At 46.5% G+C, this 13,876-nt stretch overlaps 1 protein-coding gene across 1 annotated transcript; it reads right to left on the bottom strand.

Moving 5' to 3' along the window:
- Positions 1 to 2,238: 2,238 nt before the first annotated feature.
- On the bottom strand, positions 2,239 to 13,560 carry CSAD (cysteine sulfinic acid decarboxylase). The gene is made up of 14 exons (XM_012654508.1): positions 13,424 to 13,560; positions 13,009 to 13,135; positions 12,833 to 12,923; positions 12,401 to 12,507; positions 11,875 to 11,990; positions 11,293 to 11,372; positions 10,920 to 10,974; positions 4,987 to 5,103; positions 4,837 to 4,901; positions 4,487 to 4,568; positions 3,877 to 4,076; positions 3,663 to 3,714; positions 3,475 to 3,564; positions 2,239 to 2,545 (listed from the first exon to the last, which is right to left on the bottom strand). Exons 1-14 carry the CDS (start codon positions 13,547 to 13,549, stop codon positions 2,372 to 2,374), a joined length of 1,482 nt encoding a protein of 493 aa, XP_012509962.1. The 5' UTR covers positions 13,550 to 13,560; the 3' UTR covers positions 2,239 to 2,371.
- Between the last annotated feature and the right edge of the window lie 316 nt (positions 13,561 to 13,876).

Genomic DNA, 13,876 nt, shown 5'->3' on the forward strand with positions numbered 1-13,876 from the left:
ATTGCTCAAGGTCAGGAGTTTGAGACCAGCCTGAGCAAGAGCAAGACCCCGTCTCTACTAAAAAATAGAAAGAAATGATCTGGACAACTAAAAATATATAGAGAATATAGAAAAAATTAGCCGGGCATGGTGGCGCATGCCTGTAGTCCCAGCTACTCGGGAGGCTGAGGCAGGAGGATCCCTTGAGCCCAGGAGTTTGAGGTTGCTGTGAGCTAGGCTAACGCCACAGCACTCTAGCCCGGCCAACAGAGTGAGACTCTGTCTCAAAAAAAAAAAAAAAGTTGTGTGACTGAGAGCAAGACAACTAGTTCCTGGAGCTCATTCATCATTCACTTAACAATAGTTCCCACCTAGTAAGTAGCAGAAACTATTTTAGGGGGTAGCAATACAAAAATCTCTGCTCTCGGAGCTTACATTCTAGTTGGGTAAGACAGAAAATAGAAAAATAACTAAAATATATAGTATGCCAAGTGCCTGTACATGCTATGGAGAAAAACAGGGCTGATAAGAGGATAGGAAGTAGAGAAATAGGAGGTGAAAACGTAGTTTTAAATAGTCAAAGAAGGCTTCATTGAGGTGACATCTGAACAAATATCTGAAGGAAAAAAAGGGAGCTAACCATGTAGATGGATGAACATTGAGCAAAAGGGGAGAGCAAGGGCAGACACCCTGGAGCGGCCAGGTCTCAGTTGAGGGATGACTGAGATGAAATCTTAAAGTCTTTGAGGGCAGGGGAAGGAATTACACATAGCAGGAGCCGAGCGAGTGTTGATAGGAGAGAGGAAGCCAGGAGAGGGAAAGAGACTTATTGAATCCAGAGATTTTGAGGTTGAATTTTGGGAAAAGAGGAAAAGCAGCATCAGTTTTACAAAGTTGAAAAAACAAAACAAAACCAGGAGATTAACTGATTTTATGTCCTGTTCTTTTGCCCTTGTCTTAAAATATTTCTTAAATGGATATGATTCAAGGAATTGGGAGATTTTTTGTTTTTGCTTTCTGGATTTGAGTTGAAAATAGGGATTTTTTTTTTTCTTTTTTACTGTATTGGAGACATTTTGAAGATATATACAGAATCCTTTAAGATTAGGGTTTAGAGTTCACGGTGATATTCTCAAAACAATTTTTTCATTTGGAAGAAATTAAAATACCATTTATAACAAGAATAACAAGTTTATAGGGGAATTACTAGTGATTTATGAATGGAAAGGCTTTTTTTGGTCTCCAATGGTTGAGAGAATTGAGTCTGCGATTTGGATGTTCTTTTACTATGGTTTGTACAGTCTGTATTGGCCTCTTCAAATAACTTTGGATGATTTCTACATGACCACGTTGCTGTTTTCATAAATGGTATTTTTAGGAATTGGAAATAACAGAAAGTTCTGGTAGACTTGCCACTTGTGCTTAATAGCTTGTGTAGCCAAATGCCTCTTTCCCAAAAAGTGACTGAGAAACACCACCAGCCAGGATTTTAAATGTTAAATGGATGTTTTTATGTAAGACAGTAATAATACCCGGAGACATCACAGTGGTATGGTTGCTGGTTTTTTGTTGCTGCTGTTATTGTTTTTTTTTTAACTTTTCTGTTCTTTAAATTACAAAAGAAAAATCTTTTGTTTGTGTGTGTGAAGACTGTTCCAGAGTGATAAGTGGATTAGGCTCTGGTCATAAGATACAATCAGTGCCCACTTTGTTTCAATGTCACCAAAGTATAATTAATTTTAAAGTGACTCTACTTTTCGTCTTTTCTTTCCCAATAAGATTTTGGGGTCAAAATTATTCCTATATTTAGCTTCTCTTATACCTGCTTTTTTTTTTTAAAGAAATAAAGTTCTCCATTATTTAGTTGAAAGGTAATAAACTTCAAAACATATCAAAATAATATATTCAAAATTTTAACTTTATTATTTTCCTATTATAAAAGGAATGCATATTCATTACATATTAAAAGGGAGGGAGCACAAAAGGTATAAAGGAGTCTATTCAAAAATTGCCTATTAGTCTATCCTAGGGAAAACTATTAACATTTTGGCATATTTCATTTCATCAACCTTTTCCTATGTATTTTTGAACATAGCTCAGATAGTATTATATAAAAAGTCTTATATTCAGCTTTTTTAACATACCATTATATTAAAGTTATTTTTCTCATATCAATAAAAATTCTCTTTATAAACATAATTTCAATGGCAGAATAACATTCTATCATGTGGATATACTATACTTAAACATTCTCAAATATTTAGTTAGGAGAGTAATCGGGTCAAAGCCTATAGACATTGTGAAGGCCACTTTGTTTCCTAGAAAGGTTGTTCTGAGAGCACAGGGAGGGAATAGAGACTCAGTGTCAAGGCTGGCGACGAGGAGCAGAAGCTCACAGGTCCTGGCCAAGCCGCTCCAGCTCGTCTAGGAGGAAGTCCATGTCAGCAAGGGTCAGGGAAGGGTTGGCCACGACCATGCGGAAGAAGTTGCCCTGAGTCCCATGGGGCTGGTAGCCAATCATCATGGAGCCCTCCTTCACCATGCGCTCCTTGAGCACAGGGGCCACCTGTGGGAGGGTAGAGAGGGATTCCAGCTGCAGCCTGGGGTCAGGGGAGGGCTAGGCTGGTTTCCTGGCCTGCCGCTACCAGAGATGCTTTTATCTCCCACCCAGCCACCTTCCAGGGGTAGAGTTCATTGCTCAGACCCTGACCTTGGCCCAGTTTACATTTTTCCACCACATCCAACTTGCCTGACCTTCTCTGTCTTCTGCTTTACTCCCCATTTCTCCCATCTCCAAGAAATCTGTCACATGGGCCATTTTCTGCCAAATCCTGACTTTTCTCTGATTCCCAGCACTGCTTTAGTCTGCCTTCAAGCCTGTCATCCTGAACACCTTCTCCTTCCCTCTTTTAATTCCTGTAACATTTTTGATAATATTAATCTGTGCCCTGTGATCTAGCATGTAATTTACAAAATTCCATTGAACACATTGGTTTCAAATAGGTAACTCTTGTTTCCTAAAATAACAACTCCATATGGGCAAGAACACTCGTGTCCTTTCAGATCATCTGCAGCACCTCGTACCTATCTAACCTTAGGGACCAGGGCGTGACATATCTCCTGCCCTCTGGGAGGCATGTATGGACGGGGTTTACCAGGTTGTTCTGTCCCCAGCATCAGTGCTAAAGCTCTTCCGACATCCTTCTGCCTCACATCTGTCCTGGGCCTGAGCTCCCAGCCCAACTCCCAGCACAGAGGTCTGTGCACTGCACACCGGTGACTTCTCTGACTTCTCCTGTAACGCCCCTCTCTGTCTTCTTCTTACTTCCCAGAAATATACCTTGCTCCCCAAGCCCACCCCCAGAGAAAAGAAGCCACGTTGGTGTGTTTTCCAGGGGGCATCCCGTCATACCACACATGGCCAGCAGGGGGCGGAAGCGCGCCAGCTGCATCCGCGCCCGACCTGGGTTGGGCAGAGCGGACGGGAAAGCCTACCTTAGACAGCCGCTCCTCGTAATCTGGACACCCCCGCTGCCCCCGCAGGCTGGGGGGTACAAACCAGAAACACACGTTGACAAACTCAGGCTGAGGGGAATGAGGAAGGGGAAGGTGTGAGCTGAGGAATGGGGCCGGGTTCCCCCTCCCTGCCAAGCGGAGGGCCGCAAAGGAGCACGGGGTCGTACCTCCATGACCAGCTCGAATCCTTCCCGCTTCTTCATTTCCTCCACCAAGTATCTGCGAACAGACAGTGAGAAATCACAGATGAGGAGGAAAGGCACAGAAAGAGAAGCAGCCCACAGAGAATGAGCCAGAGGAACACAGAGAAAGGCAGCCCTGAGAGTGGGCGGAGAGAGGGATGGAGCCCGGGAGAGGGGCCCTGGAACCCCCCAGGCCTACCGGGCAAGGGCGAAGGTCCGGTCCACGCGCTGCTCCAGCCCTTGCCCGCCCTGCGCCTTCCACATGAGCCACAGCTTCAGACAGTCCACGCGGCGGCCACACTGCACCACCTTGTCTCCCGTGTCCAGAGCCACATCATAGAACTTGTCCTGCTGGAAAAGGTAGCTGGCCTGGGCCCCGTGGCAGCGCTTGAGCAGGTTCTGTGCAGGGTGAGGAGGCTGTCAGACCCTAGCCTCTCCTCCAGGGCGATGCTGGGGGTTCTTCACTCAGGCCCCCAAAACCGGGGGCACTGCTGGGATGGCAGCCAGCTGACTCAGACCCTTCACTACGTTTTCTCCGAACACCCAGGGTTCTTCCCAAACTCTGCCCAGGATCCCACTGACTGCAGCTTCAAGCTGGAAACTTTCCCCTTTGCATAAAGACAGGCCACTGGGGAAGTGAGGGAGCCCAACACAGGTTAGGGTGGTGGCAGATACTCAGCTTCGGATGGGATGGTAAAAAGAACACAGGAGGGTCTGGACCCCCTCTAAAGTGGCACAGAGAAGATGGAGTTCCAGGGAGAGAGGTGGGGCCAGGACAGGGGCAGGGCCAGGGGCAGGGGTGGACCCACCGAGGTGTCCCGGAGAAGCAGCGCAGAACACTGCAGGCCTGCTGCAAGGAGCTTGTGGGGATTCCAGGCCACAGAGTCAGCCCTGAGTGGGGTGAAGCAAAGCCAGGTCAGGGGCTCCTCCTGAAGCTGCCCAACCAGAGACCCTCCTCTAGTAAAAGGGTTTGGTCTCACCCCCACCCCAGTAGTCAGGAAGAATTCCCATGTCTGACCTCCCAGCCCTAACCAAGCATCTCTGCAGTCCCCTTCCCACCAACCTCCTTTCCCCAGTCCCATCCTAAGCTTCCCAGACCATAACTAGTCTCTGGATCAAGGATTTGCAAGGCAAGATTTGGGAAGGGGGCCGTATGCACCTCTGGATTCCATCCAGGAGATGCCTGTGTGTCTGTGACAGCAGGACGCTCCCACCCCAGGCAGCCTGTGGAGCAGGAGGAACAACGTGGGCCTTGGCTTCAGCTCGGCCTGCCCCACCCCACCCCACCCCAGGCCCAAGTCCCACTCACATCCACATGCAGCCATAGCCCATGACGCTGGCACACGTCAGCAATCGCCTCCAGTGGATCAAAGGCCCCCAGCACAGTGGTGCCAGCAGTGGCACTGACCAGGAATGGCACAGCGCCCTATTGCAAGAATGTAGAGGGAAAAAGAGGCTGTAGAGTCATCTCAAAAGCTACCCAGAGCCTGGTGCTGGGCCCAGCTCTAAGCTCTTTGCATGCCTGACCTGGCCCCTTTCAACCTTACAATGTGTCACTGTCCTCTTTAATTTGCAGGCAGAGACACTGAGATTCAGAGATCCAAGCAGAAGTTTCAGAGATCAGACAAACCTAGGTCTGTCTGATTACTTATTTCCAAAGCTCATACTCTCAAAAATTTTTAATGTCTTACTGGAAGATCAAAATGCTATTGAAAAAATTCAAATAGTATGAAAGTTTATGCAGAAATTGAATTAGTAATCAAAATCTACCACAAAGAAAAGCCCAGGCCCAAATGTCTTCACTGATGAATTCCAGCAAACATTTAAAGTAAAATTGATACCAGTTCATGAACTCCTCCAAACAAACAGAATATAAAAAAACCAATTGTATACATTAGCAATGAACAATCTAAAAATGAAATTAAGAAAACAATTTCATTTGCAGTAACATCAAAAAGAATAAAATACTTAGGAATCAATTTAACAAAAGAAGTGCAAAATATATACTCTGAAAGTGACAAAACATTGTGGAAAGAAATTAAAGACCTAAGTAAATGGAAAGACATTTCATGTTCATGGATGAACACAATCCCTATCAAAATCCCAGTTGGCTTCTTTGCAGAAATTGACATGCTGATCCTAAATTCATATGGAAATTCAAGAAACCCAGAATAGCCAAAAGCATCTTGAAGAAAAGTTAGAGGACTTAAACTTCCCAGTTTCAAAACTTACTACAAAGCTACAGTAATCAAGACAATGTAGTCTATAGCTGCAGTCCCCAATCCCTGGGCCATGGACCAATACCAGTCCTTGGCCTCTTAGGAATTGGGCCGCACAGCAGGAGATGAGCAGTGGTGGGTGTGCCAGAGAAACTTCATCTGTATTTACAGCTGTTCCCCATCACTCCCATCACCGCATAAGCTCCATCTCCTGTCAGATCAGTGATGGCATTAGATTCTCATAGGAGTGCAAACCCTACTGTAAATTTCCTATGCAAGAGATCTAGGTTGCGCTCTCCTTATGAGAATCTAAGGCTGATGATCTGAGGTGGACCTGAGGCGGTGATGCTAGTGCTGGGGAACAGCTGCAAATACAGATTATCATTAGCAGAGAAATTTGACTGCACAATAAATATAATGCACTTGAATCATCCCAAAACCATCTCCCCCCACCCCCAGTCCGTAGAAAAATTGTCTTCCGTGAAACCAGTCCCTGTTGCCAAAAAGGTTGGGGACCACTGGTCTACAGGATAGACATGTAGATCAATGGAATAGAACTGAAAATCTAAAAATAAACCCTCACATGTACAGCCAACTGATTTTCAACAAGGATGCCAAGACAATTCACTGGAGAATGTCAACAAATGGTGCTGGAACAACTGGATTTCCTCATGCCAAAGAATGAAATTCTTTCTTACATCATACCCCAGAATTAACTCATAATAGATCACAGGCCTAAATGAAAGAGCTAAAACTATAAAACTTTTAGAAGAAAATATAGGAGTAAATCTTTGTGAGCTTGGGTTAGGTTAGATATGACACCAAAAGCACAAGCAACCAAAAAAAAAAAAATAGATAAATTGGACTTCATCAAAATTAAAACTATTGTACTTCAAAGGACACTATCAAAAAAGTGAAAAGTCAACCTATAGAATGGAAGAAATTTGCAAATCATATATGTGATGAGACATACCTAGAATAAGTAAAGAACTCTTACAACTCAATAATATAAATAATCCAATTTTAAGATGGGCAAAGGATCTGAATAGATATTTCTTCAATGAAGATATACAAATGGCTCATAAACAAATGAAAAGGTACTCAATATTGCTAATCATCAGGGAAGTGCAAATCAAAACTACAATGAGATATCACCTCACACCCTTTAGGATAGCTACTATCAAAATAACAAAAAACAGCAAGCATTGGTGAGAATGTGGAGAAATTAGAACCCTGTGCACTGTTGGTTAGAAGGTAAACTGGTATAGCTACTGTATAAAACAGTATGGCAGTTTCTCAAAAAAAAAATTAAAAACAGAATTCCTATAATTCCAATTCTGGGTATATACCCAAAAGAATTGAAAGCAAGGTCTCAAAGAGATATTTGTACACCCATGTTCATAAAGGTATTATTCACAATAGTTAAAACATGGAAGCAACCCAAGTGTCCATAAATGGATAAATAGATAAGCAAAATGTGGTAAATATATACAGTGGAATATTATTCAGCCTTAAAAAGGGAGGAAATTCTGGCACATGGTATAGTATAGATGAATTTTGAGGATGTTCCATTCTACTAATTGAAATAAGCCAATTGCTAAAAGACAAATACTTTATGATTCCACTTACATGAGATACTTAAAGTAGTCAAAGTCATAGAGACAGAAAGTAGAATGCTGGTTGGGAGGGGCTGGGAGGAGGAAAGAATGGGGAGTTATTGTTCAAAGGGTAGAGTTTCAGTTTTATAAAATGAATGAGTTCTGAGGATGGATTGCGGCAATGGTTGCACAACATTATAAACATATTAATACTTAATCCCTGGGAACTGTACATTTAAAAATTGTTAAGATGGTAAATTTTATGTTATGTGTATTTTACAATTTAAAAATTTGGGCAGGCCAGGCACAGTGGCTCATGCCTGTAATCCCAGCATTTTGGGAAGCTGAGGCTGGATGACCACTTGAGGCCAGGAGTTTAAGACCAGCCTGGCCAAACAGTAAGACCCCCATCTCTACAAAAAAATTTTAAAAATTAGCTGACACACTATAGGTGTGTACCTATAGTCTACTAGGGAGGCTGAGGCGGGAGATTGCTTGAGTCCAGGAGTTTGAGGTTATAGTGAGCTATAATGACGCTACTGCACTCCAGCCTGGGCAACAGAGCGAGACACTATCTCTGAAAAAATAAAAATAAAAATAAAATTTTTAAAAATCTGGGGGAGGAAAAGACAGCTGTGCAAAAAAGGAAGAAAATTCTGACACATGTTACCACACATAAGCCTGAGGACATTATACTAATGTCCATTATACTAAGTAAAATAAGCTGGTCACAAAAAGACAAATCCTGTATGATTCCACTTACATGAGGTATTTAGAGTAGTCAAATTCCTAAAGACAGAAAGTAGAATATTGGTTGCCAGGGGCTGGGAGAGGGGGTAATGAGGAGTTATTTAATGAGTGTAGTTTCAGTTTTGCAAGATGGAGAGTTCTGGAGACTGATTGCACAACAATGTGAACGTGCTTAACACTACTGAACTATGCATGTAAAAATGGTTAAGATGGTACATTTTATGTTACACACACACACAAAAAGAACTGGCAGTAGATTCTCAACAGGGACCCTACTGGCACGTTGGGTGGTACGGTTCTTGTTCATGCAGAGCTATCCCTGCACATTGCAGAATGTTTCACATCCCTGGTTCCCTCTCAATAAAGGCAGTAATGCCCTCTGGTTATTGTCACAAAACAAAGCAAAATAAAATAGCTCTACACACTTCCAAATGACCCCTCGATGACTGGAAGAGTGGGGGTGGAGTGGACAGTAGTACTAGTCCCAAGCAAATACCCCTGGATGAGGAAGGCTACAGGTGGAGTGGAAACCCTCCAGACAAAGGGAGGAAGCTGTCTCACCTCCACATCTTCAATTCCAGAAATATCCATGGCCTCTGCACAAGCTTAGAATGTTCTCATCCACCCATATGCCCACCACCTGGTCTGTTTTCTCTGTTCAAATCTCAGCTCAATCATCACTTCTAAGGGAAGCCTTCCCTGATGCCTTCACCTCTTGAGTAGGTCAATTTTCCTGTATTACCCTCAGCAACCTAGTGTCCCTACCCCTCAGGCTCCCCACAGTCGCTTCAGCTCACGAGGGGATGGGCATGCAGCTCACAGCACACGCGCAGTTGTTTTACATATAGTTATGAATATCAGTCTTCCTTACTGGAACAAAAGCTCTACGAGGGGAAAAAATGGGCAAAAGATCTGAATAGACATTTTTCCAAAGAAAATATACAAATGGCCAATAAACAGATGACAAGATGCTCAGCATCACTAGTCATCAGGGAAATGCAAATCAAATCAAAACCACAATAAGAATGGCCGGGCGCGGTGGCTCACGCCTGTAATCCTAGCACTCTGGGAGGCCGAGGCGGGTAGATTGTTTGAGCTCAGGAGTTCGAAACCAGCCTGAGCAAGAGCGAGACCCCGTCTCTACTAAAAATAGAAAGAAATTAATCAGACAACTAAAAATATATAGAAAAAATTAGCCGGGCATGGTGGCACATGCCGGTAGTCCCAGCTACTCGGGAGGCTGAGGCAGAAGGATCACTTGAGCCCAGGAGTTCGAGGTTGCTGTGAGCTATGATGAAGCCACGGCACTGTACCCTGGGCAACAGAGTGAGACTCTGTCTCAAAAAAAAAGAAAAGAAGCTCATTCCAAAAGACCATGTATAGTATGACTCCAGAGTTCAGAATAGGCAAATTCATAGACACTTAGTAGTTTACTGATTGTCTAGAACTGGGAGGTTTGGGGGAATTTGAGAATGATGGCTAAAGGGTGTGGGGTTTCTTTTTTTGGGGGTGATGGAAATGTTCTAATATTGATTGTAGTGATAGTTACACAACTCTGTAAACATGCTAAAAACTACTAAACTGTATACTTGAAGTGGGTGAATTATACATTATGTAAATTATATCTCGATAAAGCTATTCCTAAAAAAAGTTTATACAATAAAAAGAGAAACTCCATTATTCTAATTGCTGCTCATACTGCTACTCAGAGGTAACATCCATATAACAATAAATATATACTATTCTAATAATAAAAATAGGTTCATAATGTCCAGTCTATACTGCAACTTGCAATATATACTTAGCGTATATAGTGGAGGTATTTTCATGTTAGTATATATATTCTTACTTTATTCTTTTAAATGGCTACATAGTACTCTAATAATAATAATTAATAATAACAAAACCAGCAACTGTGCTAATATTTATATAGTACATCTATGTGCCTGGTACTGTTCTAAGAGCTTCACCTATACTAATTCATTTAATCCTTAACAACAATCCTATGTGGCAAGTTCTATATTATGCCCATTTGACAGAGGAAGAAACAGAGACACACAGATATACCATAACTTATTTTATCTACTGATGAACATTTAAATTCTTAAAAAATTTTACACTTTGTTCCAGGAAATGTTTTCATGCACAGAGTTCTATGCACTTGTGATGATGGTTTATAGTTCAAATTCTTAGCAGTGGAACTCCGAAGCAGTAGATAGAGACATGTAAAAACTGCACAGATGGTGCCCTCCTAGACGGCTGATGTAGTCACATGCCCCTTGAGGCGGGGGGCATGTGAGGCGCGCCCCACATTCCCCAGCTCAGCCCGCGGCCTTTACCACCACCCACTCGTCTTTCTCAGCTTCCCCTGCACAGACCCTCCCAGCCCACAGAAACCTTCCACACAGCGTCCAGGCCCTCAGATCCTCACTGTGGGGCTGCCTGGGGCTCCCTCAGTGGCTCAGTCCTGCCCCTTAGAATCGGGCACAGGCCCTGAGAGCAGCCCAGTGTCCTGGCCTTTCAGGGTCCCCACAGTCGCTTCAGCCCACAGGGGAGACAGGCACAGAGCTCAGGGGAGGGATAAACAGTGCCTTGAGCAGGGCAAACCCAAACAACCCTCCAGAAAGGGACAGAGGAGCCCTGCTCCACCACCCCAGAGCCCCTCACTCACTCACCTCAGCCTCAGCCATAATGATGTGCTGCTCCAGATCCTCAGGGACCATTCTCCCTCTGAAAAAGGAAATCAAGTAAGTAGAGAAGTGATAGGTTCTCTAGGCCAGGAGGCATTGAAAAGCCTGGTGAAAGCAGGGTGAGGTGGGGCTGGCAATGCAGAGGCCACGTGCTGGTTTTTCCCTAAGAGGGGTGAGCGAGCTTGCAGGGCCCAGGGCAGGAGACTCTGGCAGGCCCTGGTAGACGGAGCGGCAATTCTGCAGAACAGTAAGGGCAGAGAAGTCCACCGGGCTACGGGCCTGAGGCCAGTGCTTTCTGGCAGCAGGAAGGTACACTGTACCAAGCTGGGTCAGGGCCATGTCACAGAAGTACTTTCACCTCTCATCAGCCTTGACCACTCGGACACTGTCAGTGCCAAGTCCCAGAAAAGCAGCTCCCTTCTTGATGGAGTAGTGACACTGTGGAGGAAGACAGAGGGCAGGTTAGCACGACTTGGGCTAGTGGTCAGCAGGCAGGAGGATGGGGGGAAAGAGATGGGTCAAAGTCAAGTTTGAGCCACAACAGATGGGATCCTGAAGACCAAGGCTTCTCAATGTCCACATGCACATAGATCACCTGGGTGTGTGGTTAAAAGGCAGGTTTGGATTCGGTCAGTCTGGGGTGGGGCCTGAGACTCTGCATTTCTAATAAGCTCCCAGGCCATACCAATGCTGCTGGTCCACAGACCACACCCTGAGCAGAAAGGGTGCGGACTTAGTCCCCTGCACTCCGTACCCCCGCACCTGCCCCCAAGCAGAAGGCAGAGGGAACGGGAGCGTTTACTTGGAAGGGAGCACATCTGTCCAGGGTCAGGCTGGCCTCAGAGGAGGACGGGACAGGGAGGGGAGCTGAAGGGTCCCTGACTTAGCTGCCTAGAGGTAAGGATCGGGAGCCCACAGTTGGTTCTGTGCCTCTTCTCACCTCCTTCGACGTGAAGAGGGCCAGGGGCGGCAAAGCTCGGAGGCCCCGCTGCTTGCAGTCCGGGAAGTGCTGATAGCGGGCCAGGTTTATAGCATACATGTTGGAGATGGAGCCACCTGTGGTGGGAAGGGCACATGGCAAGAGGAATGGGCACTGGGTCAAGACTGGAGCTCTCCCATGACCTTTCCACCAGAAGAACCCATCAAAGAGGCAGGCGTGATTGGCTCCCGGGGCATGAATTCCCAGGGCCAGCAGATCCACCTGACTACCCCCCTCCACTAGCTGGGCTGCACCCAGGGGACAGCCACTACCTGGAGAGAGCACGGGCCAGGGCACCAATCCAGGGACTGCTGGCAAACATGAGGATGGAGGGGACTGGACAGTCCTTTCTGGTCTGGCCCGGGCCCAGGTGGAGAGGACACAAAGAGGAATCACCCCTCCCTGCCAGCTGCTTAGGGCAAGAGAGTGATGGGGGAGGAGGAACCCTTAAAAAGGTCAAAGAGCGGTCCCCCTCCTTCTCACATACCTGGGCAGAAGACCCCATCCCCAGAACTCCAGCCCACCAGGGCCCGGAGTTTCTTCAGCACCTCTTCTTCCATGAGTACAAACACAGGGGCGATTTCGTATGTGTACCTGGCAGAGAGGGAATGATGAGAAAAGGTGACAGGCAGAGAGGGACAGCCAGGGACAGCCCCTAACCAGCAGAGGAGTCAGAGAAAGGAGGTGGTGCGAATGGGCAAAGGAAGGGGTGGAAGAGAAGGACAAGTTGGTGACAGAGAATCAGGGAAGCAAGAATGAGAAGACACTGGGGTCACGAGGCGTGAGGCTTGGAGGACAGCCCGAAGGATGCGAGAGAAAATGCTCTGCCAACAGAGGTTCCCAGGAAACGGTCCCCCCAGCGACCCCCCCAGCAAACCTAAACCCTCTGGCTGGGTGGGGAGGGGTTGGGACGGCTCACTGGCTGGTGTTGAGGGTCTCAGTGATAATGCGCCCGGCCAGAGCATGGGCATCCAGGCCTGAGAAGAGCTGGTTGAAGAACCGGGGGTGACCTGGAGAAGGGGAGCGGGGCAGGGAGCTCAGGGTGGAGCTGGGTGCAGACTCCGCCGACTCCCCCAGCCAGGACCCAGGGCACACCCGTCTTGACGCTGTAGCGGATCACCGCCCGGCACCGCTCCAGGATCTGCTCCTGCGACTCCCCCTGGCTCCGCAGCTCCAAATCCAGCAGCTGTTTCAGCTCCTCTGGCTCCTTCCACTCGCAGACCTGGGAGGGGAAGGCACTGTGGACTGGCTGTCCAAACCACACCTTGATAGATACGAGGCGTTGCCAACTTGCACTTAAAACAACTTAGGAATATTTTCAAAGCGAAAATATTCACATGAACAAGGGTAAACAAACACAGTGAGACCCAGCACGTAAATCCCTGAGGCACCCAGGGGGACGGTGATGAATTCAAGGGAGAAGCCTTACCAAAGGAGGAAAGTTCTGAGCTGGGTTTGGAAAGAGAAAGGGAAGACTGGTGGGCAGGAGGAGGTGGGAGAAAGGACTCACCTTCTCGGAGGCACAGGTCCCTTTCCGAATGGCCTCGTCCACAACAATCCCAAACACCTCCTGGAGCAAGGCTTCTGCAGCCGCGGGGTTTCCATTAAGGGCGGGGAGTGGTTTTGAGTCAGCCATCAGGATAAAATCTGTGAGCAAAGCAGGAGTCATTCCCGCCTCAGCCCGTGCACCCGACCTGGACCTAACCAGCAAAAGCCTCCACCCAAGTCCTGCAGCTCAGCCCCAGCCATTCAGCGCCAATGCACAGACAAGGGCGAGTGAGAGCATCCAAGCGGAAAGCCAGTGCAAACAGGTGGAAGAGAAAAAGACAGTGCTAAGCAGGGGGACCTTAGTGGCCATTGCCCACCTAAGGCAAACAGGAGAAGCCTACCTTTCTGCGCAGGTAGTTCAGGAGAGCTGGGGGCAAGGTACACAATTAGCTTCTCAGAAGAGCAGGACCAAGGC

The sequence above is a fragment of the Propithecus coquereli genome, unplaced genomic scaffold, assembly GCF_000956105.1.
Source record: "Propithecus coquereli isolate 6110/MARCELLA unplaced genomic scaffold, Pcoq_1.0 Scaffold111, whole genome shotgun sequence".
NCBI classification, from domain to species: domain Eukaryota; kingdom Metazoa; phylum Chordata; class Mammalia; order Primates; family Indriidae; genus Propithecus; species Propithecus coquereli.